The sequence below is a fragment of the Astatotilapia calliptera genome, chromosome 1 (assembly GCF_900246225.1).
Source record: "Astatotilapia calliptera chromosome 1, fAstCal1.2, whole genome shotgun sequence".
Taxonomy (NCBI): Eukaryota; Metazoa; Chordata; class Actinopteri; order Cichliformes; family Cichlidae; genus Astatotilapia; species Astatotilapia calliptera.
The window spans coordinates 39,690,662-39,714,662 of NC_039302.1; the positions used below are offsets into that span (position 1 = coordinate 39,690,662).

Genomic DNA, 24,001 nt, shown 5'->3' on the forward strand with positions numbered 1-24,001 from the left:
TACTGCGCATGTGTAAAATGCACGACGATTTGACCTGCCTCATTTCTGTCTGCTGTTTATTCACTTTCCGGCTCTTTGAAACGTCGCAGCAATGGGTCGAGGAAAAGCACCGAGTTTTTTAAATGGACTAACAATGAAGTGGAGTTGTTGCTGTGAGTAACACAAAAGTACAAAGTTGCAAAAGCGAGTGAGAATTAAAGAATTTGAAGAAAAGCTATCTGGAGCATGTACAAACTGATATTAATCTTTAATAGGGCTGTCAAAATTGAGAGCAAACAAAACAACTGCTGTATAATACCCTCCGCTATCTTAGTTTAATTGGTCACTTGACTGCATCACATGACTAAAATGTGTCATCATTTTCAAAAAGTCTCAGTTTTCACTGTCCACACTGCGACGCAAAAGCACCGTTTACAAAACGCTGCTTTTTCCTTCAGCGAAAACGCCATCTCAGTGTAGACGGGAGGCCAAAACGGAGAGAAAACAATGCCTTTTTGAAACAAAAATGCATTAGTGTGGACGTAGCCTTAGTGGCTCTGAGGTCAGTGGGCTGCCTATCGAGTTGTAACCAGTAATTTTTAAGTTTAAAGCAGAAAATCTTCCCAGTTTTGCTTGATAGGTTACTTATTAATCAAATATCAAAATGTTTTCCAAGGAAGTTTACCTGCTCCCTGATATCTAGATATCTAATAAATAGGATTTGTCCCCCAAAAAGTCTGTATTTACACAAACTTGCTATTTTGCGGTTTATATTTTATGGGTGCATCTGCATAACTCCTACGCTCCGTTGCACTGGCTGCCCTTTTCAGCCTTGTGTTTTATTTTGTCTCTGTTCTGGCTCTCTGTATACAAACCCATGAGAGTAACAATGCCAGTTTGTGTGCTTTCCGGTGCCTATTGTTGCCGCTATGTTTCTGTGCCCTTGGTAACATCCACTCGTTGTAAGGTCGAGACAATAGCTGCAGACAGAGTGCCATGTATCTGCACCGGCTTGACCTCGTGCCCCTTCCTGTTGCCTTTAACACCATCCCTCGTCCTCCTCCCTTGGCCTTTAACTTCTGCAGCAAATACTGGTCGGCCTGTCATGTCACGACAAGGCAGGTTTTGCTCCAGGCCTTTTGACAGGACTGTGTGAAAATGTGCTTCCTTCTTTCCCATTAGTCTCTGAGTCTCATTCTACCCTATGGGACAAACAAATAGCAAAAATAATCAAAGCGGGTAATTTGATCATAAACTAGATTATCATCATGTTAAATGAAGATTTTAAAAAAAGAATTAATTAGCGTCCACCCCTTGGCATTTCTCCATTTACAGGATTTTTAACCGTAGCATATTTGATAAAGGTGATCTGAAATGTTTAAAGTTTAACTGACTGCTGTGTGGAACTGACCTATATATGTTACTTATCCTTTTCCGTTTTGTTAGTGGGTCCAAATTACATCATTTACCCATTTTTGGCCAAGCAAGCAATTTCATGTAATATTCCGAGTTTCTAGTAGCAGCCTTTGATGGCTTACCACACTCCAATGGACCAATATAATGAAACAATTTTGACATAGGTTTGATCTTAAGGATCTAATAGTTTGTGTTTGTGCATGACATTGCAGCACAAACATGTTGATAGACTGGAATAAATAATGACGCATCAAACATTACATAGGCTGCAGTGAATTTCTGTGGATGCAGGCTATTGAGCTTTGAGGTTCCCAGTCAAATTTAGCTTTGAAGCACATGTTAAAAGCACTTTTACTCTTGTATTTTTCATAAAAAGATACCACAACCAAAATATTAACTCTAGAAACAAAAACATAACCCAATCACAGGACATTTTGCAGAGTTCAAACCTGCAGCTGCAGCGCAAACAACAACAAACACTGTTTGTAAACGTGTCCTGGAGTTTATGCAGGTGCAGACAGTGCTACTGCTGTAAGTAAGCCTAACAGCTTCCAGATCATTTATTCTAGCGATATAGCAAGAAGGTCATCACTGCTTCAAGCACTGCCTATATGATCTGGTCAGAGCGCAAGGACAGCAGCAGTCCTCTCCCCTTGAAGAAAAGACATCTGCCCAAGATGAAGAAACTTCCTCTCCAGAAAATGAGGGGACAATCTCCAAAGAGGCTGACTGCATCACCACTGATGTTGAGTACTAGCCAGTGCCTGAATCCTCTTCTTTGGGTAGGATTAGGGTTGGGGGCATGGAGGTGGAGGCCGAGCAGCTGATGGAAAAGAACATAGGAGCACTTTCTGAGACCGATCTGCTGTGCACCCTTACAAACCTGCACGGGAGGCGAAGGTTTGAGGATTGGAGGATTATAGATGAAGTGGAGATGTGAGCCTAAACCAGAATAAAGCAATACATAGCATGTTGGATGACAACACTGGAAGTTCTCAGGAAGTAAAAAAGGGAAAGGGGTTCAGACTCCAACTGACGGAGGAGCTCCAAGGACAACGTCTTTCCTTCGGTCACCTTGGCAGAGGAACCCCTCAGATGAAAACTGGCACAGGGGAAACAACCCAGAGCTTCCTCCCCAGCTCCTCCAGTTGCAACAGAGGAAGATTTTGTTGTCTGTCTTTGGCTTCACCAAAACTACCACGGCGATATCCCACATGCCAAAGCAACGTGGGAATGTGCTTCTTTTGACAGCAACACACAAGGAACCAGTCAGTGATGGGGAATAAAGGAGCAATCCTGCAAGAAGCAATCCTGAACTACAATAGGCACAAATATTGCTTGGATAACTTAGAGCGTGTTGGCACCTCGAGTTGTAGGAGGAAAACTAACTGATGGCTGATGGCTCTTTTCTCCAATCTCCTGGATGTCTTGGGATACAATGCCTTTGTCCCGCCGGAAACAACTTCACTGAAGTGGGGGAGTCCTCTACAACTTACAAATGAAGAGTGATCCTGGGAGAGCTGGGACACATGCTGGTGACCTCAACAACTGCAAGACACTCTTCTCCTTAATTCTCAGCCACTTCTGCCATTGATCTCACGATACAGTAGTCTGAACCAGAGTGTGACCCACACCCCACCAACAAAATGAGAAGAAGGTGCAAAAGGTGCACCTCCTGGATTGGAACAGCAGCCCCTTGCTCCAGGTGTAGAAAGTGTGCCTACAAAAACCACTTGCTGCTAATGAGGATGCACACAGAGGCACACACTGGAATATAAATTTTGATCATTTTATTGGTCATTTCAGTGGTTATATGGTCATTAAATTGCCTTTCTGGCCACTAACACACCATTTGTGATTTTCTTTGTGGCCATTCATTCACAACCCCCCCCCCCCCCCCCCCCCCCCCCCCAATCTTCCCCCCTAAAAAAAAAAAGTAAAAATAAATCATTGTTACTGTTACTGACCTGCCATGATGATAAAAATAAATATTAGGTTTCATCATTCATATGCTAAAAAATGTGAACTTTATTACTATTACTATACTTTATTACTATTTTTACTATAATAGTACATAATCTGACTTATATTCAAAGGGTATAATATCTGAATTTGAATTATATTTTGGTTTTCATGACTAGGACTGGTGCTAATTTAAAAAATCAAGTCAATGAAAGTAGAAAAATGTTTTAATATATATTAGTTTTATAGTATTTTGTAAACATATACAGGGGGTGGCCATTTTTGGCCACAAACAAGCTGAGAGGGAGTTTTCTTGTTTTTCTGTCACTGTACAAAAGAACAAAGATGCATAAAACTCATTGATACTGTTAATTATTGCTATACATCTAACCTTTACCATGGTTAGAAAATAAATCAGATGGCATGTTTTATTTGGAAAAAAATCGGAGTTTTATGATTTTTTCCATTTATGAGTTCCTAGGATTATGTGATCTAACTGGTATTTAAAGGGTTAAAATTCTGAATTTGAATTTTTTCTTAATATATATGAATTTTATAGCATTTTGTAAACGTAAACAAGGGGTGGCCATTTTTGGCCATGAACAAGCTGAGAGGGAGTTTTCATGTTTTTGCTCTCTCTGCACAAAAATAACAATGCATTATAATCAATGTTGATGTGAATCAATTACATGACCCATACTCTACTATTAATAATACAAGAAATTTCAGTAGCAACTCAATTATATAAAATTGCGAGATTTGGGGTTGTCTTCCAGCTAGTGCAGTGGACAAACTGGTGTTTAAAGCGCTAAAAATTTAAAAAGTAATAACTATTTTATATTTTTGAAAAGAACTGAAGTTAGTCAAAAGCTTTATGCAGAAAAAATGGCAAAAAAACCCCATAAAAATAATAAAAATTACAGACCTAATCTTTTGGTGGCCACTTTTGGCCACGAACAAGCTGAAAGGGTAGTGATTTTGAACAAGCCCAGAGGGTTAAACAAGCAGCTGTTTTTTATGTGCATTAAAGCTATATAAAAATTTAACAGTGCAAATGCAAATTTCTTGCTGACAGTTTAACCAAAAAAGATTTCCAGTAGAAATGGGCTGACATATCCTGAGCATAACCATGTATAATATCCAATAAAGTTAAAAAGAGGTGCTTTGCAACATTAAACTGCAGTGTGCCAAATAAAAAAGTCAAATACGTATTTTTCGGACCGTAAGGTGCACGGGATTATAAGGTACATTAAGCAAAACAAAGCAGTCAGATAAATCAAACTTTATTCAACTCACACTTCTGCTCTATTCCCATGTTGTTGCAGTATATTAACAATAACCTCGTATTGTGGATGAATTATCTCAGTTGTTCTCCTGACTGAAGTTTGGTTCGTTTACAGCATCCTGCCATGCGATTGCATTTGTCTCTAACCATCAGGAACTCTCGCGTTAACTTTTATTGAGTGGAAAAGTGTTAGCGTTCATCCTGCAGCTTCACTGTTTATGTTATGCTAACATAGCTGTGTCGCTAGCGGTCACGTAGCACATCATTACATACCAGCTAGCCTAACTTCAGTAACCCTACAAACATCACTGCTGTTTAGTTTTCTGTCTTCATTTATGTTGGAAGTGATAGCAGAGCTGTATGTTTAAATTTTTTCAGTAATCTCAGAACAGAACATGGTATATCATGCTTAGGTAACTAGTGAAATTAACAAGCTAACTTCCGCTAACTTCTTGCTAACTTCTAACTCTGTTAAATGTAATAAATTCTGTTTTCATGGATGCCTGGATATTAAACTTAATTGTTACACCTGGTAAAGTGGCAATGCTGATCGTTTTATTAAAGATGAAAGAATTTAGACAGTTTTTAACTCAGTGATGCCGCAGTGTTCGTTTAACTTTGGGACCCTAAGTGGATGGAGTTTTGGACCCAGATTACTGCCATTTTACGAGCACCTTAGTCCAACAAATATGGCAATAACAACGGCCCGCTTGCATGTTCTACAAAAAAATGTGCTTTGGTGGGTATCTGACAGACAAACACCAAACCAGTTCCACATCACTGAAGTTGCACCATTTTTTACAAACCAATTCTGGTTCATCCGTTTCACTCAACAATCCGCTTTTCCCCTTCTTATTCTCCGTTGCCACCATGCTTTTTCGGCCATGTGCGTATGAAAACAAAGACACTGCACATGCCCGCTTTACCCATATTCTATCGCGATATTTAATTTATTTATTGTTGCCTAACATTGTATCAGTATTACCGTGAACGGTATAATATCGCCCAGCCCTAGTTGTATGTACAGGTCGAGTAGCAGTCACCATTAACTTTTGAGCTTAGAAATTAGTGAAGATGGTTGGAGTAGGGGACAAAAAGAAGAAGAAAAAATTCACTTTGAAGTGGCACTTGACGTCAGTCACCAGAATCTGACATTACCCTGACCGTGAAGCTTCCGTAAAGGTAGAGGCCATTCAGAAAAGTGTCCTTAAATGCAGGGCATAAAAACTAGCATTGCAAAGTGCCTAGTAAAAGAATGCACAGGGACCTGGGCAGATAATACAGACCTGACGTTTTGAAAAGTGATTTATTTTGAACACCGTGTGTCTTTTTCATAAAGAAACAAGGATTTGAAGTCCAAATTCTTCTTAAGTTATAACTTTTCCATGTCAGACAACTCAATTTATTTTTCATTATTCTTTGACTCTGTTTAAATTCTGTTCATGTCTGATGTGCAGCAGACCTTCAGCTTTAGGCCTGAATTGGTACAACAACTGGCAGAGGCCAAAACGCACAATGGCTGTCTTTAATAATTTCCTTTCATGTCTTATCTGCTGTCAGTATTGTATGTCAGAAATGAAAGTTCAACTGTTCAAAACAGCTTTTTCAGTTCTTTTTTTTCAATTAACTTGTAGACCCGGAGCTGTCGTCTTTGTGCCGAGGAAGAAAAGCAGTAAGACTTTGTAATTGTCTGAAAGACACACCTGTGCGACTGCGTGCATTCATTCCATTTTCACCTTGTCCCGTTTTGAAATGCGTAGAAAAAACGCTGCAGCCATGGTCCTTGGAGCAGAGCTGGGTAATGAAACCTTGCCTGTCAGTTATTGTCACAGAAGAAAACTCACTAATTTCCCAGAGATATTATCCTCTCCCCTTACTCCTTTCCCTCCCGCCGCCCCTCCCCCCCTTCATACATTGTTCTCCAGGATCAAGTTCGGTGAGGCCGGGGCTGGAGGAGGGTAATGGACCCTTGTCCCTGTGTCTCAGGGAAGGTTGAATGGGTCTTGGCCCCTGCCCCCAGCTCCCATACAGCCTCTGAATAGGACCCAGATTCCCTCTCTTTATTAGTCTGGGCTACAGTTTCTCAGACCAGCCTTCCTTCCTGGCGGATCCATATTTCAAAGTGTTTGGACTCCGTGTTCCATGTAGTCGTGTCTATGTTCCCATAACACCTAACTGCTCACTCCAACCCCACCTGAGCTGTCCGCAAGCAGCTCTTATACCTTTTCTCATCTTGCTACTACAGCTGCTTCACACAAAGCCTTGTAATAAGCATTTCACAGGCACCAAAACAGATTTAAGTTGAGATCTGTTGGAAATGTAACTTTACTGCATTGTTACATTAAACTTCAGTGGGACCAATGAAGGCAAATGATGGTCTAGAAAACAAAGTCACTACAACTAACAAACATGTTTGCATTCATGCCTCAGAAGAGTAACGCTGAGTAGAAACTGGTCCTGTGAACTGGACTTAAAAGGAAATTGGTAAGATTAATAAATCTGAAAAGAAATGTAGAAAATGTTAAAACTGAAGCAAAAATGATTATTAAGTTATTTTACAACAGTTTAACAATCAGTTAATAAGCATTTTTAAGGCGAAATTAAAAAAATAGTTTTTGCCATTTTTCATTTTATTTTGATTATCAGTCTGAAAATCAAGTAAACTACGGTGGACATTTTCTCCGTTTTTGAGATAAAAAAAAAAAAGAGAGAGAGAGAGAGAGAGAGATGTGTCTGTTTCACCCCTAATATTGGGGCAGAATTATCACCCAGTGCCACACCAGTTAATACTGACACTGAGGTCGATCTATGGTTAGAGTGGGACAAAAAATGATTGGTTAATTTACCATAATGCAGTGTAATGCATTATTGATACAATTGTCCTACAGTGTATTGTTTGTGCAGAATTGGTGTTTTGGGAACCAGAATTGGTGTTTTTGATTATACTTATTTATTTATTTTATTTATTTATTTTTAGAAAGAGGGGCAATACATATTAATGAACATTTTAACAAATGTAAATATGCCAGATTATAGCCTTGGGCTAATTTCCATCTGCAGACCCTCTGGCAGGTTGGTGTTAAACACAAGTTAGTAAAAACATACAGAGACACTATTTACAGGTCATGTGACAAGGACAAAAACAGTGATCACATTATACTAGAACAAACAATGACAAGGAGAGTGGACACAGAGGACAGTATAGATAACAATAACGGAAACACATCAATTATATTGCACAAACCCCAATATTGTACATGCCCTGACCGTCGTGATATTGTGTTCACCCATTGAACTAACAGTTGTTCCCTTTTTGTAATACACTAACTCTTTTTCCCGTCCAATATAAAACATGATTATTAAACATGATTACATGTTTGTGTGTCCCTCAGCCGCCCTTTTAAGTGACTCTTAAAGATGGGTAGACTTGTACTTTCCCTCACTGACAGTGGAAGACTATTCCAGAAGCTTACACCCTGATATGACAGAGCATTCTGTGAAAAGGTGGTCCGCCTGAATGCCATTTCACAATCACCTCTAACAGTGGCTCGAGTCAGTTGAGACCCGGCAACACTGCTAGACTTTTGTTTAATAAAATCACTCATTGGTGGAGGCGCCAGACCATGTATAGCTTTGACAGGCAGATTTAAATAATGTGAAATTAGTAAAATTCAAAAACTTGTATTTTTCTAAAATTTGACAATGGTGATATGAAAAAGGTTTTTTATCTAATATTTTCAATGCTCTTTTGTAGCATACTTCAATTGGCCCAGTAGCAGCAGAGCTCGTATAGGACCAACTTGTAATACAATATTCAATATGAGCCAGTATCATAGCTGCTGTGTCTGTTAATGATGTGCGGATATGTCTAAAGTTCTGTATATTAACATTTACAGTTTTTACTACTTTTTAATGTGTTTTTTAAAGGATAATTTAGAGTCTAGTAGCACTCCCAAATATTTAAATTCCTCAACATTAATTAATTCTTGTGCACCCAAGCAGACTTTTACTGCAGCCACGGTTGTTTTAGGTTTACTAAAAAACATTGATACGGTCTTTTTAAAATTAAGGCACAAGCCTTCTTACATTGTAATCAAAATACAGAAGTCAGAAGTGTCTGAGGCGTTTATACCAGCAAAAAAAAGGCAAATTGTGTTTTGATTTTGTTTTTCTATTTTTGTTGAATAGTTGTAAGTCACCATTTTTCTGTGGGTTGGATGTAAATCGTTTTAGCACTCTTGGTTCCATTATATTAACAACTTAATGACTAGTTCTTACATAAAAGCCACAGCTTTCCACATTCTACATTCAGTTCTTGGCAAAACAGACAACATATACACACACAGACACACAGATGCATTGCATGTATTTTCATAGACGGGCACTTTCAGGTTCAGTTAGTGGAGTCTGTGGAGTCTTTGATGTCTGTGCTAATCCATTGTACCTACGGCTGCTGTTAGGCTGTGAGTTTGTGCTGCAGAGCGAGGCGGGGGGGTGTTAGGTGTTTATTGAGGAAGTCTCTTAGATGTAATAATGGCAGGGGATACACTCTGACCCTCTCTACTCTTATTTGATTTCCTGTTACATCGTTGGGCACTGGCCCTTTGCCGTTTCTTTTCCTCTGTTTCTCGTGCTGGGAGCTGCCGGGTCGTCGAGAGCAGCTGTGTTTGCTGTGAGGTGTCTGCAGTGCTTGTTTTACATTAGCAGCCCGCAGGTCAAACTGCAGCTGGCTGCATCTCGGTGTGGAGACGAACCCCTGGGAGACTGTGTGTGTGTGTGTGTGTGTGTGTGTGTGTGTGTGTGTGTGTGTGTGTGTGTGTGTGTGTGTGTGTGTGTGTGTGTAAAACAGCCGGTCCCCATGGTTATAGCCTTTCCTAAGTGAGCTAAGTCTGGTGGCTAACCCTTAGCGCCTCTGTGTTTGGCAGCATGACTGCAGCAAGATTAATCCATTCCACACTCCATCAGTCACCAGGCACAGGTTATTAGTGCTGGAGCAGAGCTCAAACACGCACACACTCTCCCACTCTCTCTCTCACACACACACACACACACACACACACACACACACACACACACACACACACACACACACACACACACACACACACACACACACACACAACAACATGGCCCCTTCACCCTTGTGACTTCGCCTTCTACCTTGTCCCCAAAGTTTGCAAAGGTGGCCTTGGTGTTGAGAGGCCATTTGTCAAAACCCAGCCAGTCTCCACTTGGCTCCTTTTAATAAGGCTACCTGGGCTCTGGGATTGTGCGCACACACACACACACACACACACACGCACACACACAGGGAATGAACTCTGCTTTGCACATACTCATACGGCTTTCAGTGTCAGGCGGTGCGTCCCGCGGGGCTTATAAAAGTCCCATTAACATGGCCCTCCTCATTGGTTCTGACAGGTTGATCAATTAGACCCCTCCCCCTGCTGACCCCAGGGCTGCTCTGACTCAGAGGTCAGACACGATGGATCGCTGGACTTGCACACACACTCTTAACTCTCCCTCCTTGTTTCTGCTGTTATCTCTGAGCTGGTCACAGGCACCTTGTTGGTCCCTGTTTTGTGTTCAGCACCCAGCTGATATCCCAGTGTGCAGCTGTGCTCCTGCTTTTAGCCAGAGTATCATACTTTACCTGTGACATGTTTCGAGCTTATCTCTGCTCTCAACATGACCAAAACACGCACACGTGTATGCACAATTTTTCATCCTGCTGGAACATTCCTTAGGGGTCTAGTTGAGTGTCAAGCCCTTATTAAGTATGGAAAAGAAGCAGAAATCCTCTAAATGAAACACACTCTTGGTTACTGGGTAACATGGGTACGGTCACACACTGACCTGATTTTAGAAAAGGGGACAATACTGTTCGATACATTGAGAGTTTGCAGTATTTTCACCTGTGATTTTGGCAGTGTTGCTCAGAAAGAGTGTGATAATGGGCAATAACTTAATCTGAGCCCCTTAAACTTGATTTTGTTTGCAGCTTCATTGCATGCTGGTCAGTTTCCTACTTCTCTGCTTTCACAAATGATTGTCTATTTCTGCTTGTGAGACTTTCTGTGAGTGCTGAATGCAAATGCCAACTAAAAAGAAGCATGTCCTTTGCTTCTGACATCAGAAGTCTCTTTATGTCAGTGTTTGTGTGTTTTTTAAAACAAATGTTAGTGGATGCTCATGTATATGAGATGGCAGCCATTGATCGGTCTACCTAGCAATAAATACTGGCCAGATTTCCATATAATTAGGTAAAGAAACATAGAATCAGGTTAGAATTTTTGCGGTCTCAAAGTGACCAGTTTTTAATGTTGTTTATGGCGGCTAGCTGCCCTTCTCGTTGATAAATCCATTGGTGTGTTGGCTTGTCTTGTACACAGGAAATATATAAAAATGATAGGTGCTTATCATCATTTGTTGTCCTTAGATTACAAATGAACACTTGGTATGAACATAAAACAGGTGCACCAAAGCCTTTTAGGGCCTGATGCAGTGTGTGAGGAGCCAGTCTTTGTTCGGTCTTTGAGCTCAAAGAATAAACAAGGTGTAGTGATACAGTAGCACAGTGTCAGTGTTTGCCTAATGTTTCAAGTATCATCATGTTTGTTCTTAGGTCTGTAGCGCCGACTCAGATGTATGTCGAGTGAGATATGACAAGAAGTGGCTGTGAGTCTGTACTGTGTTTGGTAAACAATCTCTTTGCACACAGTAAATGCAGGTGTGTGTGTGTGTGTGTGTGTGTGTGTGTGTGTGTGTGTGTGTGTGTGTGTGTGTGTGAGAGAGAGAGATTTAGGAACATAATGGAAGAGTTTGACCTTAGTTTAGACTGGGTGGATTTACAGTCATCTTACTGCATTATTCTTTGTGATCTATATTATGAAGGCCAAAAAATATGTTAGACTGCACTAAACAAAGAAGCTCATCCGTAAGAAAAGAAGCTGGTGTCGAGCAACAGTGTCAGTTAGTCAACATGCTGCTATAAGATAAGTGTTGTAAGATCAAAAACCTGAGTAGATGTCTTTGGTTAAAACAGAAGGTGCACATTCAAATATGGACTAGCAGTGATTGGTTCTTTAGGTACAGTTTTTGTCTGATATGAAAACCGAACGATTGAGACTTCATTTGGCTCCCCTTACTGTGACTTGTTCTCTCCTTCAATAGTCTTTTTTTTTTTCCCTTCTTCTTGCTGTCTGTACATTTTTTGTCATGGAAGCAGATTAGAAACCAGGTTATGTGTAAACACGGCACAGAAATCAACAAGAGGGTGTCGTGTAGAGCAGGGCGATATGACCAAAAATATTTATCACGATATACATTTGAAAATTTGCGATAACGATATAACTGACGATATAATTGACACTAGACAAAATACTTTACAACTCCACAACTTTATTAGTGCAAAAAAACCCATCAATGTATTTTCACTTAAACAAGCAGCTGTTTTTTGCATTTTGTGCACTAAAGTTATATAAAAACGTAACAATGCAAATTCCTTGCTGACAGTTTAACCAAAAGGCATTTCCAGTGGAAATTGGCCGACATATCCTCAGCATAACCATGTATGATATCCACAAAACTTAAAAAGAGGTTATACACACACAATACCATAATATTATGTTGAAGCACAGTACGTATCACTCCGCGAGGCTCCTGCCTACTTCGGCTTCGTAGCTTAGCAAAGTCAAACATAAACATTTGACAGATTTTCGAGCGCCGTGTACGACATAAAATCGTTTCGAGGTCAGTAAACACAACCAGAATTCATACATAAGGCACACGGGATTATAAGGGGCACTGTTGACTTTCAGAAAAATCAAAGGATTGATTTTAAGTGTGCCGTATTTTCCAAACAACACGGTAATAAAGACGGCCCGCTAGCATGCTCTACCAAAAATAGTGCTTTGTTGTGTATCTGACGGACAAATGCCAAACCAGTTCCACATCACCGAAGTTGCAGCATTTTTACAAACCAATTCTGGTTCATCCGTTTCATTTAACAATCCGCTTTCGCTCTTCTCATTCTGCGTCGCCGCCATGTGCGTATGTAAACATAGGCACTGCGCATGCGCGTTTTACCCATATTCTATCGCGATATTTCATTTTCCTATCGTTGCCCAAAATTACACCGGTATTAGCGTGAACGGGATGATATAGCCCAGCCCTAGTGTCGTGTTTCTCTAATCTCCTCCCCTGAGCGCATGATGTTTCTTGTTTACAGGACGCTAACAAATAAGCTTACCGCACAAACCTGATTACTTATCTGTTAATTAATACTTTTTTGTAATGGTGATAATCACTGAAAGTCTGATATCAGCTGTACTGTCACAAAATCACAGTTTATTTCAAACTATTAACATAAACACCAACAACACGTGTTGGCTCATCATGATGTTACTGAATAATGTGGACCTTTACCATTACCTCTGTCAGTGCACCCCAGGGCGGCTGTGGCTGCACTGTAGCTTGCCGTCACCAGTGTGTGAATGGGTGGATGATTGTGTATAGTGTAAAGCGCTATACAAATACAGACCATTTACCATTTACCATTAAAAACAGCTGATCCGATGAGATGTGGTGAGAAGGAAAATGCTTAAAATGATCCATTTAGGAAGGGAGGAGTCAGAATAAAAGAAGTATTGAGAAGAATCAAGCATTGTGTTTTTGTGTGTGTGTGGGGGGGGGGGGTCCTGTAGCTTATCACAGGACCCAGAAAGAACAGCTCGGGGGAGTACAGGGGGTTAAGAGTGGTGTCACGCCCATAGAGGCTCCGTGCTGCCGTCCTAATGATGTCCACCGGCCTAATTGAATATTGGCGTTCTGCACACGAGGGCTAAATGGCTTCTGTCTGGTTTACCTCTTACTGCCAGCTAAGGCTGCAGATTTTTAACCCATTGGCACTGTTTGATTCCCTTGGGGGGGGGGGGTCGGTTAATGTTCCTGTTACTATGGTTACCCATTTCTTGTGCATTTAATGCAGCGTTTCTTTTTGTTTTGCGTGTTGGTGTTTGAAACCAGTGGTGTTCGAGTTAAAGACGGTTCACCTTTCCTGATGATTTCGTGACGTTTGATTATCCTCCCGCTGAACTTAAACACTCGCTTTTCCCAAGATTGCACAAAAGCAACCTGACAACATCTGACAGGTGAACTTTTTCATTCACTCTCCACGTTATCTGCACAACTACTCCTCCACTTTCTCTCCCATCTTTGCGGTGTTTGCACATCCTTCCTCACTTCCTTCTCCTTTTCTCTTACTTCTGCTTCTATTTCTGTGGCTGTGTTTTACTTCCCACTGCGCTTGCCTCCAGACGCTTCTCCTTTGTTGCCACGGTGACGCTCTCCAGATGGCGAGTGTCAAGGCAAGACTGGGCTCAGAATGTACACACATACACATGCATTGGCCTGCATATATGCAGTCAGGAAGGAGACTGGTAGCAGTACATTTTGTTTGCTCACATCCTACTCGGAAGCTTCTTGGATGCGCACTCTGCCCACTACACACGCACACATACACTCAACAGTACAGTATAATAAAACCTGTGTCACAGCCACGCAGGAAACAGTCTCTCCTTTATGCGACTGGGATGTCATTAATCTTGGCAGAGGTTAACAAATGCACTTGCATAGAAGGTATATTTCATAGGCAGACAGCCGACAATGGGGGCATTGTGGTGTCGATCTGTAGCAGCCAGTACTGCATTCAGTCAGGACCTTTCAGTTTGGCTCTGGATCCACAGCTCATGTCGGGAGTTATGTTTCATCTCTCAGATGAATGTGTTTATGTGAGAGAAAACATGTGAAACACAGAGCAAAATCAAGGGTCCAGATGTTTATTTATTTCTGCTGCAAGAAACCATGATTTATTTTACTGGAGGGGGGAGGGGGGGGGGACCAATGTGTCTGGCTATTTTTCAAAGTTTGGCCTTGTCGCTATTAGTCAAAACCTGAGGCAGACAAATGCTCTGCTGGTGCGTTCTGTGTGCAGCAAGCCGACCAGGCCAGCTCTGCTCTGATTCACCAGCTTTCTAAGTTTGTCCACACCGCAGCGGCAGCACTGTTTCCATCGGAGAAGTGGCGAGTCTTCCCAGTAATCCATTAGACTTCCATTAGCTCCGATTTGTGTGATTAGTTCTAATTAATCAGTTCAGTCTGTGGCCTTCACTCCCCTGCGCACTCCTCACATTTCATTTTTAACCTCATTTCTCAGCTCTCCACTGAGCGAGAGAACGAGGCAACGATTGAGTGAGCAAATCAAAGAGCAAGCTTCTGCCGCTGCCACTGGCTTTTCTTTTTTTTTTTTCTTTCCAAGCACATAAGAACACTCGATACTCCAAACAGGTTGAGCTGGAGCTTAGACTGCATTATAATGCTTGTTTCTCTCACCACAGTGAATTAATAGGATTTTTTTTTTTTTTTAAGGCTCTTATTTTCAGCAGTGTAGTTTTGTTGCTCAGTTGTGTTTTAGAATGATCCGGGGGGATTGTGATCTTATGTTTTACACATCTCAAGTCTGTGCTAGCTCTGTTTAGCCCCTCTTGGCCCTCCTCTGGAACAGTAGGTATTGATCTGCGCTGGAGCGTCCATCTTTCACTGTAACAAAGCCTATTGATGTTTGTGGAGCCCTGATTTCCCCTCGGTCAAATGCCATACCCAGCACCACTGCTAAGTGACAGGAAGCTGGTCTAAACTCTGCAGTCTGTCCCAAAGTAACCTGGGAATGGTGTCATCTTTTCATCAGTGACTCTGCTGCACTGAACTAAAACCCTAAAATTAAAATCAAAAGATTTTTTCTTTCTTTCTGGGTTTCTAGCAGTAGGTCAGCTTATATACTGAGGTATTATGTGATGATAATCTATCTTCCTTTCCTGTGTTGTCAGCCTTCTTCAGCTATTACCACTATTGTGATAAATGAAGGCTCAATTTATCAACCAGCCTCTCCTCGATTTCTGTTTCTCCCTTTGGTTTCCACAGCTCTGCTTCTATATCTAACCCCTGTGCAGTTCACTTTATTTCTTCATCTGTTTCTACCCCCTCCATCCATCCATCCAATCCATCCATCTATTCCTCATTCCCACTCAGCCAGATCGAGGCTCTTTGTGTCTGCTGGGGAAGGCTGAGATGCTGCCTGTCACCCCAGAGAGGCAGACTCCCATCCAGGCTGCTGGAGGTGGCCCGGCTGCTGTCAATCAATCTGTAGAAAGGAAGCAGAGGGAGTGGGGGTTGACATGTGATGTGGATCCCTGCTGTTTAGAAATTCACTTTTTTTTTTCTTCCTCCTACCAGGCCTGCACAGTCAGTCATTTATTTTGGCTTCTAACATGAACAAATCAACGATTGTGACCCTTTGAATTTAAAGCTTCTCCAGTCCTCCAAACTAATCACTCCCATGTTCACGGGTAAACAGTAGGGGTGCAACAATATCGATATTGAACCTTCTGACGATGCTGTCTGTGTTGAGCGCTCAGTGGATCTGCGCTCGACAGTGCAGCCTAGGCGGAGTAGTCGAACGCAGATTCACTGAGCGCAGGGCAAGCTAGCGAGACAGAAGTTAAGCTCTCCTTGCAACATGGCAAATTGAACCTCCCCCACCCTCATTCAGATCTGGCGTTTGGAACTATTTTGGTTTTCATGTGACGTATGACCCTGAAGGTAAGCAAGTCATGGACTAAAGTAAAACAGTATGTTGGATGTGCCACGCAATGCTCAATTACATGGGTGGGAACTAGTGCGTTAGCGCAGTTAGCTCATTAACGTGTTGGCCGTCCAGCCCCATGCACGGGGTGGTCCGCGGTAACTCGTTAACGGAGATTTGCCGTGTTGTGGCGTTAACGTCATTTCAACGAGATTTATGCTGACAGCACTAGTGGGAACACAACGAATATGACTGCACATTTACGCCGACATCATCCTAGTGCAAAGACAAGTGGAAGCAGACAAAAACAACAAGCACGCATGCTACAAACTTTACCGAGTCATTTAGACAGCCGTTAGCACATGATTCTCCTTATGGGGACCTGATATGTTTAATATGCTGCTGAGAATATAGCCCAGAAGAAGTATTTTGGAAAGAGCCATTTCTCTGTAATAAACTCTCTTTTCCAAAGATGAGTGATTCCTCAATCAGATACAGGGTTCGCAAAATCGCTAGCCCGACGTCCCGGGGCTAGCGATTTTTCCAGTCGGGCTACCAAAATCCAAAAATTGTGTGTGTGTGTGTGTGTGTATATATATATTTATTTATTTATATTTCTTCATACATTCTTATATAGTTCTATACTGTGTATTGTGTATTTTGTTGTACAGTAATTTTATTTTTAACTTTAATTTATATATTTTATCTTATTCTTTCCCAGTTAAATTTACCCTTCATTCTAATTTGTGTTGTACAGTTATTTCATTTTTAACCTTAATTTATATTTTATTCCTTCCTAGTTAAATTTACACTTTTTAATTTTTCATATTTATTTCCTATCTTATTCATAGCCCTTTCCTTTTTTTTTCTTTAGGTCACGAGCAGTTGTCTAAGCATTTCACTGCATATCGTACTGTGTATGACTGTGTACGTGACAAATAAAAATTTGAATTTGAATTTGAAATCTATCTCTGCCCTGCCCGTCGGCCTATTGTAGGAAGGAAAAATATATGTCAATGCTTTTGCATTCTTTCGGAAATGTAGCTGGGTAATTATGTCATTGGCATCGGTGAGCCACTGTCAATATGTGACATATTGAAATCGCGTTTGAATTTGCGCTTGTTTTTTGCTTTCACTTTGCAATCGCGCAAACTGTGTATAGAGAGCGACAGCACTGATTGGTGAGTGATGATAATTTGCACACCAATTCCTCTGACATCGTCTTATCAATCGATAGCTTACTATGCAAACATGACAAGTGAAATCTCCTGCAGCAAGCTTAAACATGTGAGAGGTTGATCGCGCAGAGAATCGCTGAGCATTATGTGAGTGCGTGTGTAAAAGCAGCAGGATATATATTTTAGTTCTGCTGAGCCAAATAAGACAGGTCAGGGTGAAGAAGTGACAGCCAAAGAAAAGCTTACCACAAAACGTAATGACAAATCAGACTATAAGGCAAAAAGAAAGTGCAGCTTTATGGTTTCATGGACAAAAGAATTTCTGTGGCTGCAATATGACGAGCTAAATAACCAGGGCTGCACATAAGTGGTCTGCAGGTGCGCATTCGCTGTCAAAATAAAAAACGCGCACAAGATAAGAAGTTGCAACGCGTGTTTGCGTACATAAGATTTTCAGGAGGAGGTCAGACATTTGTTTAGAACTCTTAAAGATGTCGAAGAAGCTCCTTTAAGCAATTACTGTGATGTTCCTCCACCTCCAAAGAAATGTCAGGAGTCCGAACCACAAAAGAAGCACGTATTCTCGGAAAAGTAGTTGCAGGAGGTGAGCTGGCTTCAAACAAATGATGAACGCACTGAGATGTGGTGCAGAATGTGCCGTGAAAATTTAATAAATGACAAATTAAAAAGGCATGAACATTTTTTTTTGTATCGAAAAAATATCAAACCGTGACACCAAAGTATCGAACCGAACCGTGAATTTTGTGTATCGTTGCACCCCTAGTAAACAACAAAACTGGTGTCTCACTGCTGAAACCACCACATTTCAAAAGGGGAAACTTTTACTTTGAAGGCAAATGGTCTCACTCTTTGGACTCTTCAGTTTTTGCCTAGCGACCAGTCATTGCTAGGGGCGCCGACCAGTCTATAGGCCTATGTGATTGAGGCCTTAATGGGACAAATTGAACTGTAGTTATGTGTTGCACAACTTCCTGGAGTCGTCTTATAAGAAAAACCCTATCCTGTTCTGTAGTTTGGAAGCATTTTAGACTTAAGTTTGCATTATCGTTGTATGAGCCTTTTTGCCAGTTGTTATTACTAATATGTTACCTTTTTCTAATCTTTGGTTTGGTTTTTAACTGGTTAAAATGTAGCATTTACATAATATATTAGTCAGTGGAATAAACCGGGACACAAGATGAGATGTGCTTTTATTAAACAGCCATTTATCTGCTACACTGACTTGGTAATGTTGCACAGAGGTGCATACATTTTGTGGTATTTATTGCCTTCTGATATCATCTTTGCTTTGCGTAATCATGGTGCAGTTGCTCTCCCGAGTGATGTTAATATGATCTCTTCCCCTCTGCCTCTGCAGGACTCCGTGGTTTAACGGATGGGGGTTCAACCTGCCTCGAGGACAGTCTCTGCTGGATAAATGGAACCTCATCCCCGAGGGCATCGACATCCTGATGACCCACGGACCTCCACTCGGTGAGTCCAATTAACCAATCACAGCCCCTGCATTGCAGTTTCTAATGAAGTCGGGGCTCTTTCTTCAAAATGCATGTGAAGTCACTGGTGGCTTGACAGTAGGTCGTCTTTGAGCAGATCTCCGCATGTCTTACATTATAATCAATGTTGTTTCCATCTAAATCCAACAGTAACTAAAGTGAACACTCCGACATGCTTCATAATTCAATGTTTGTGTTTGACTTCATGAAAAACAAAGTGAATATATATATATATTAGTTTTCCTTCTGGTTGTTTGGGTCCTGTTTTTGTTTTTTGTTGTTTTTTGCTATGTGTTTGTGTTGTTTTTTGTGTTTTTCTCCTTGTGCTTTCCATCTGGCTTTATTGAGTGATTTCCTTTCCTCTCGCCTACGGAGGGTTGCTGCTGCTGCTGTTGTTGCGGCAGCCACTGTGGCTGTTTGATTGCATGGAAACTCGATTTCACAGCAGTGTGACAGATGCTGCGAACAACTGGAGAGAGACCGTAGGATAAGAAAGCAGCACTGGAGGAAGGGGGCAGCTTAAGATGAAAATTTAGGATGATTCTCCAAAGATGGAAGATCCAAAACAATGAGATGGGAAAAGAGGGGTGTTGCACAAGTGTGGAGAAAAAATATGGATTCATCAGACACATTTTAAAGCTATGAAATTCAGATATGAACCCAGTAAATGAACAGTTGTTTTATTTCTGCTATTACATAATTCTTCTGAAATAAGACTTCTCTATTGTGGTCAAACAGTGCCAAAAGTGAGCCTCAACTGGTAGTTTGAGTTAATAAAAGCTGTGCGTGAATTGGTAGTGATTCACCGAAATTTTAATATCTGCTGAAAAAGTTTTGGGGGGAAAAAGGTCCACTCCCGATTTGACCTGTAGTAGTCATAATGCTCTGAACTGCTGACTCAAGTAATTCAAACTATAAGGGAAAGTTTATTTGACCTTGTGCATGGAGACTATCTCAGCACTCGTGATAAATGGCTGCTAATGTCAGCATGAATCTGTCCAGTCGTCCAGTTAATAGTACTGAGTGATATGTGTGTGCGCACATGTATGTTGGTGGTGATTGTGTTTTTTGTTTGTTTCCACATTTACATTCACGCTTGAGACATTTTGTTTTTCAGCTGTTCTTGTTGGGGTTTCACGTCATTAATGCTAACTTACATCTTTCTGCTGCTTATTTTAAGGTGATGTGTTACAGGTAACAGTTGTTTTGATCAAATGGAAGCAAAGACAGTAACACCAGGACTGTTTTGACAGCTGTTAAATCTTTCTGCAGGTTTCCGAGACTGGGTTCCTAAGGAGCTACAGCGGGTTGGCTGTGTAGAGCTGCTCAACACGGTCCAGAAAAGGGTGCGACCCAAGCTTCATGCCTTTGGAGGCATACACGAAGGTACTGGGAATAAAACCCAAACTGTTAACTGTCCTTGACTCTGGGGACCTCAGAGGAGAATACGTTCTGATTGCATGATGGGGAGGTGGCCTTTGGCAAGTGCAAGTGTAGAAAAAGGATCTTTTACACACGTGCACATGCTCACAATCAACAAATTGTGCTCTGTTGATTTTAAAATGTGTCAAGACAAAGGAAGATGAATCTAATGTTTCTTACCTTTCTAGGGATGCACAGATTCAGGGCCCATGAATTTCAGGAAAAAAAATAATAATTTGGACAGTAATCATTTACTTATTTAATAACCACTATTTTTTTCTGTTGGTCTATTTTGGTGCCAGGGAACACACAATACAAACACATTAGCGCTTTTTGCAGACCATAGTCTACAAGGTGAAGCTTTTCAGGGTGAAGACCTGCAGCCAGTTGGCTGTTGTGCTGTTGTTTTGTGGAGAACTGCGCACACATGCAGCTGTGTTGGTTGAATAGCCAAAGTCCTTCATTGTGTGAAGACAAATACACAAACAAGCACAAATGAGCTACTGTGATTTCCACTTGACCAAAAACCAAACAGAACTAATCACATAACTTCCTTGGCAATGCGAATGATCAGTTAACTGAGAACACAATAAGTAACGTTGATTGACTCATACCAACCCCACGGGCCAAGTGCTGTGACATATTAAACAATCACTTACTGCAGTCTAGGTTTTGGTTGCAGGAGCAGTGGGTCACAGAACTTCATCTCCCAAACACTGATGCTTGTGTGGTGCTCCCCCACAGCATTAGTGAGCACGAGCTGCCTGTGGTCCAAGGAAGTAACACAGCAAAAAAGCAGGCATAGCTGGAGGGATGTGCTTGAACAAGCCTGATCCACTGCCGGTCTCACTCGCAGCTTATAGGACTTAAAGGATCTGCTGCTAACGTCTTGCTGTTTGATGCAACATGCAAAGAACCTGCAGCGTATTCTGACCACGTGTGTATGTGTGTGGTCTAAAGTGTTTAACCGCTGCATATTAACTGTACCCAAATCAAACAGTTCACAGCAATTAGTGGCAAGATGAGAAGTAGAATAAAGCTGAAAAATGAACCTTGTGAATTCATGGAAACACTCAAAGTAAATTCAAGCATACAAATTGCTAAACTGAGTGTGTGAAATTGGTATATTGAGTGAACAAAGGACTGATTTGGTAAAAACAGTGTATTACAAACTCTGTTACATGATCGAATGTTACCTATTTCTGGCACTCATTTTCTCCTTCCTGCTTCCCCAGGGTACGGGATCATGACAGACGGCTACACGACATTCATCAACGCTTCAACCTGCACCGTCAGCTTCCAGCCCACCAACCCCCCTATCGTGTTCGACCTGCCCAACCCTTCCAGCTCCTGAGATCAGAGGATGGGGGGGCGGGGAGGGTCAAGGGCTGGAAAAACAATTTCTTTTCAAAAAATATGTCAAGTTTAAAAAAAATAAAAAATAAAAAAATAAAGTTATAAGTGGTTCTTTGGCAACTTTGAATCTTCTCCAACCTGTTGTGAGACGGAGAGGATTTAAAGACAGGGTGGGGGTGGGAGCGTGTGTGGGAGTGTTAAAGGAGAATACCATTGCTTTTTATTTAGGTTTTCTGTTTTGTTTTGTTTTTGAGCTTGTGCCAGCAGTCCCGGTCTGTTTTTTTTTATTCTTGTTGTTGTTCATCTGCACACAGTCAGAACAGTTGGAGATATCAGGGCCCGTTTTCCTCCAGAATGCTTTCCAGCTTTGTTCGATATGAGAAACGGCTTTGACAAAGCAAAGATAATCCCTGAAGAAACTTTCTTTTGTCCTGATTTTGACTGTGTAGGGTCGAGTGTTTATTATGTCGGCGCAGCTTCATTTCACACTCCGCTTCCTGTCAGCCACAGGAAGAATTAATCCCTCAAAAAGATGTTGCCTTAGTGCAGAACGGCAGATGAGAACAATGCTTTCAACTTGCACGCTCTTAAAACACTACTTGGCCACAGGGAAGAAATCTGTGATCTCAAATTGAATTTTATCTTCTTCTTTTTTAACTAAATTAAATGTACGGTATATTCTCTTTCAAGGCTTCCATACCACCACATGGTTTGTTACAACAGAAATTTGGAATGTTTGAATTAAAAATATAAAAATGTTTTAAAGTCTAAATGTGTGCAGATTTGGAGGGACTGCTGAGCTATGAGCCTGGCTGATACTGGTATTCTCCTTTTTAGGGGGATTTTTGTGATTAAACAATCTTGCTCTTGATAAATAATGGTCAGATCTGTAAGATAAATGATGCTATGTGAATTTGTATAATTTTTTTTTTTTTTAACGTTTGGTTTGTGTTAGCCAGATAATGCATACCATGGATGTGTCATCACGATATTTCATATTTGGGTTCTTCTTGTTTGTTTCGAACCTCTTGTCAGTTTCTCTTTTTTCTTATTGGCTGACAGGGACGCTGCCTTAAACTAGCTTTAATGTTCTCAGCTAGAGCCCCCCTTCTCTGCAAGCTCAGAGAAAAAAGTCCTTATTTATTACCCATCATCCCCGCAAAACAACACCTAACCAACGCAGGGACAGAAGACTATCCAGTTACAGCCGGAAAAATTCCCTTTGTATTGCCCCGTTATGGATTTCTGATCTGGAAAATGTAATGTATAAAAATATATATATTATATATTCATGTTGTAAAACATCTGTACTAAAAGTTGTTTGACAAAAAAAGTGCATTTTTTTCTGTATGCACCTGTATGTTTGCCATGTTTCTTTAATTCTCTCGTTAAAAATCTCTTGAGACGTTTCTTTAATGATTTTTGTATCAATTCTCCCAGTAGGGTAGATGTTTATTTTGGATGAGAGAGGAAAAATTTGTCACAATCCAACAGGTGCTGATTGTTCCCAACAACACACCTGCCTAAACATGGTTAAGTTGTCCTTTAAAGTGTAAATTTGATAGTATTTGTGTTTTATTGCTTTTTTTCTAATTTTGCACTGTGTGTAAATGCAATCTTGCTAGCACAAAAAAAAAAAGTTGCCAATAGTTGTCTCAACTTTGCCGCTGTAAATGCTCTTTTCGTGCTCTGTTCCTCTCTCGCTCTTTCTCTGATTGTATCCCTCTTCATGGAAATGTTAGTTCTCTCTTTCAGTTCATTGTGATATATTTAGCTGCCTTTATATGCAAATAAAATTGCAAGATTTTTACTTATGAAACTCCATCTTTGTTTTTATTCCAAAAATGGTTAGCCACCACCAGTTTGTCCGTCTGTATCTGGAAGTCCAACAGGCTCGACCATTCTCCACCCCATTGGTGTCTCCCATTTTGACCTGGGGACTTCCAGGCCATACTCAGCACAGATGCTTCTGTATATTATGGCACTTAGTTATGGCGTTCCATGTATTCCCTGATGTTATGTGCCATATGTATATCCACTTTTACTGTGGCAACAATCCACTTTATGCAAAACCAACCAAGAGTTTTGCTTTTTTTTTTAAAAAAAAGGAAGCTGAAGTTGTATGAAAAACGATCTTGGTTTGTATCAGCCAGTCAACACAGCTGCGAGCAGGCTTGGCCTACTTTCTAATACTTATTTGAATACTTATTTACAAAGTAAATGTATGCTTATCTGTACAGCCTAACCT

General features: G+C 40.9%; 1 protein-coding gene across 3 annotated transcripts in view; it reads left to right on the forward strand.

The window, feature by feature from the left end:
• The window catches only part of mpped2a (metallophosphoesterase domain containing 2a), an 82,363-nt gene extending 58,795 nt beyond the window's left edge, over nucleotides 1-23,568 (forward strand). For all 3 annotated transcript variants that reach the window (XM_026177666.1, XM_026177658.1, XM_026177675.1), the window contains 3 exons: nucleotides 18,840-18,955; nucleotides 20,248-20,361; nucleotides 21,633-23,568. In XM_026177666.1, the coding sequence (XP_026033451.1) occupies nucleotides 18,840-18,955; nucleotides 20,248-20,361; nucleotides 21,633-21,751 (349 nt within the window). In that variant the 3' untranslated portion in view covers nucleotides 21,752-23,568. The remainder of the gene's footprint in view (nucleotides 1-18,839; nucleotides 18,956-20,247; nucleotides 20,362-21,632) is intronic.
• The last annotated feature ends 433 nt before the right edge of the window (nucleotides 23,569-24,001 follow it).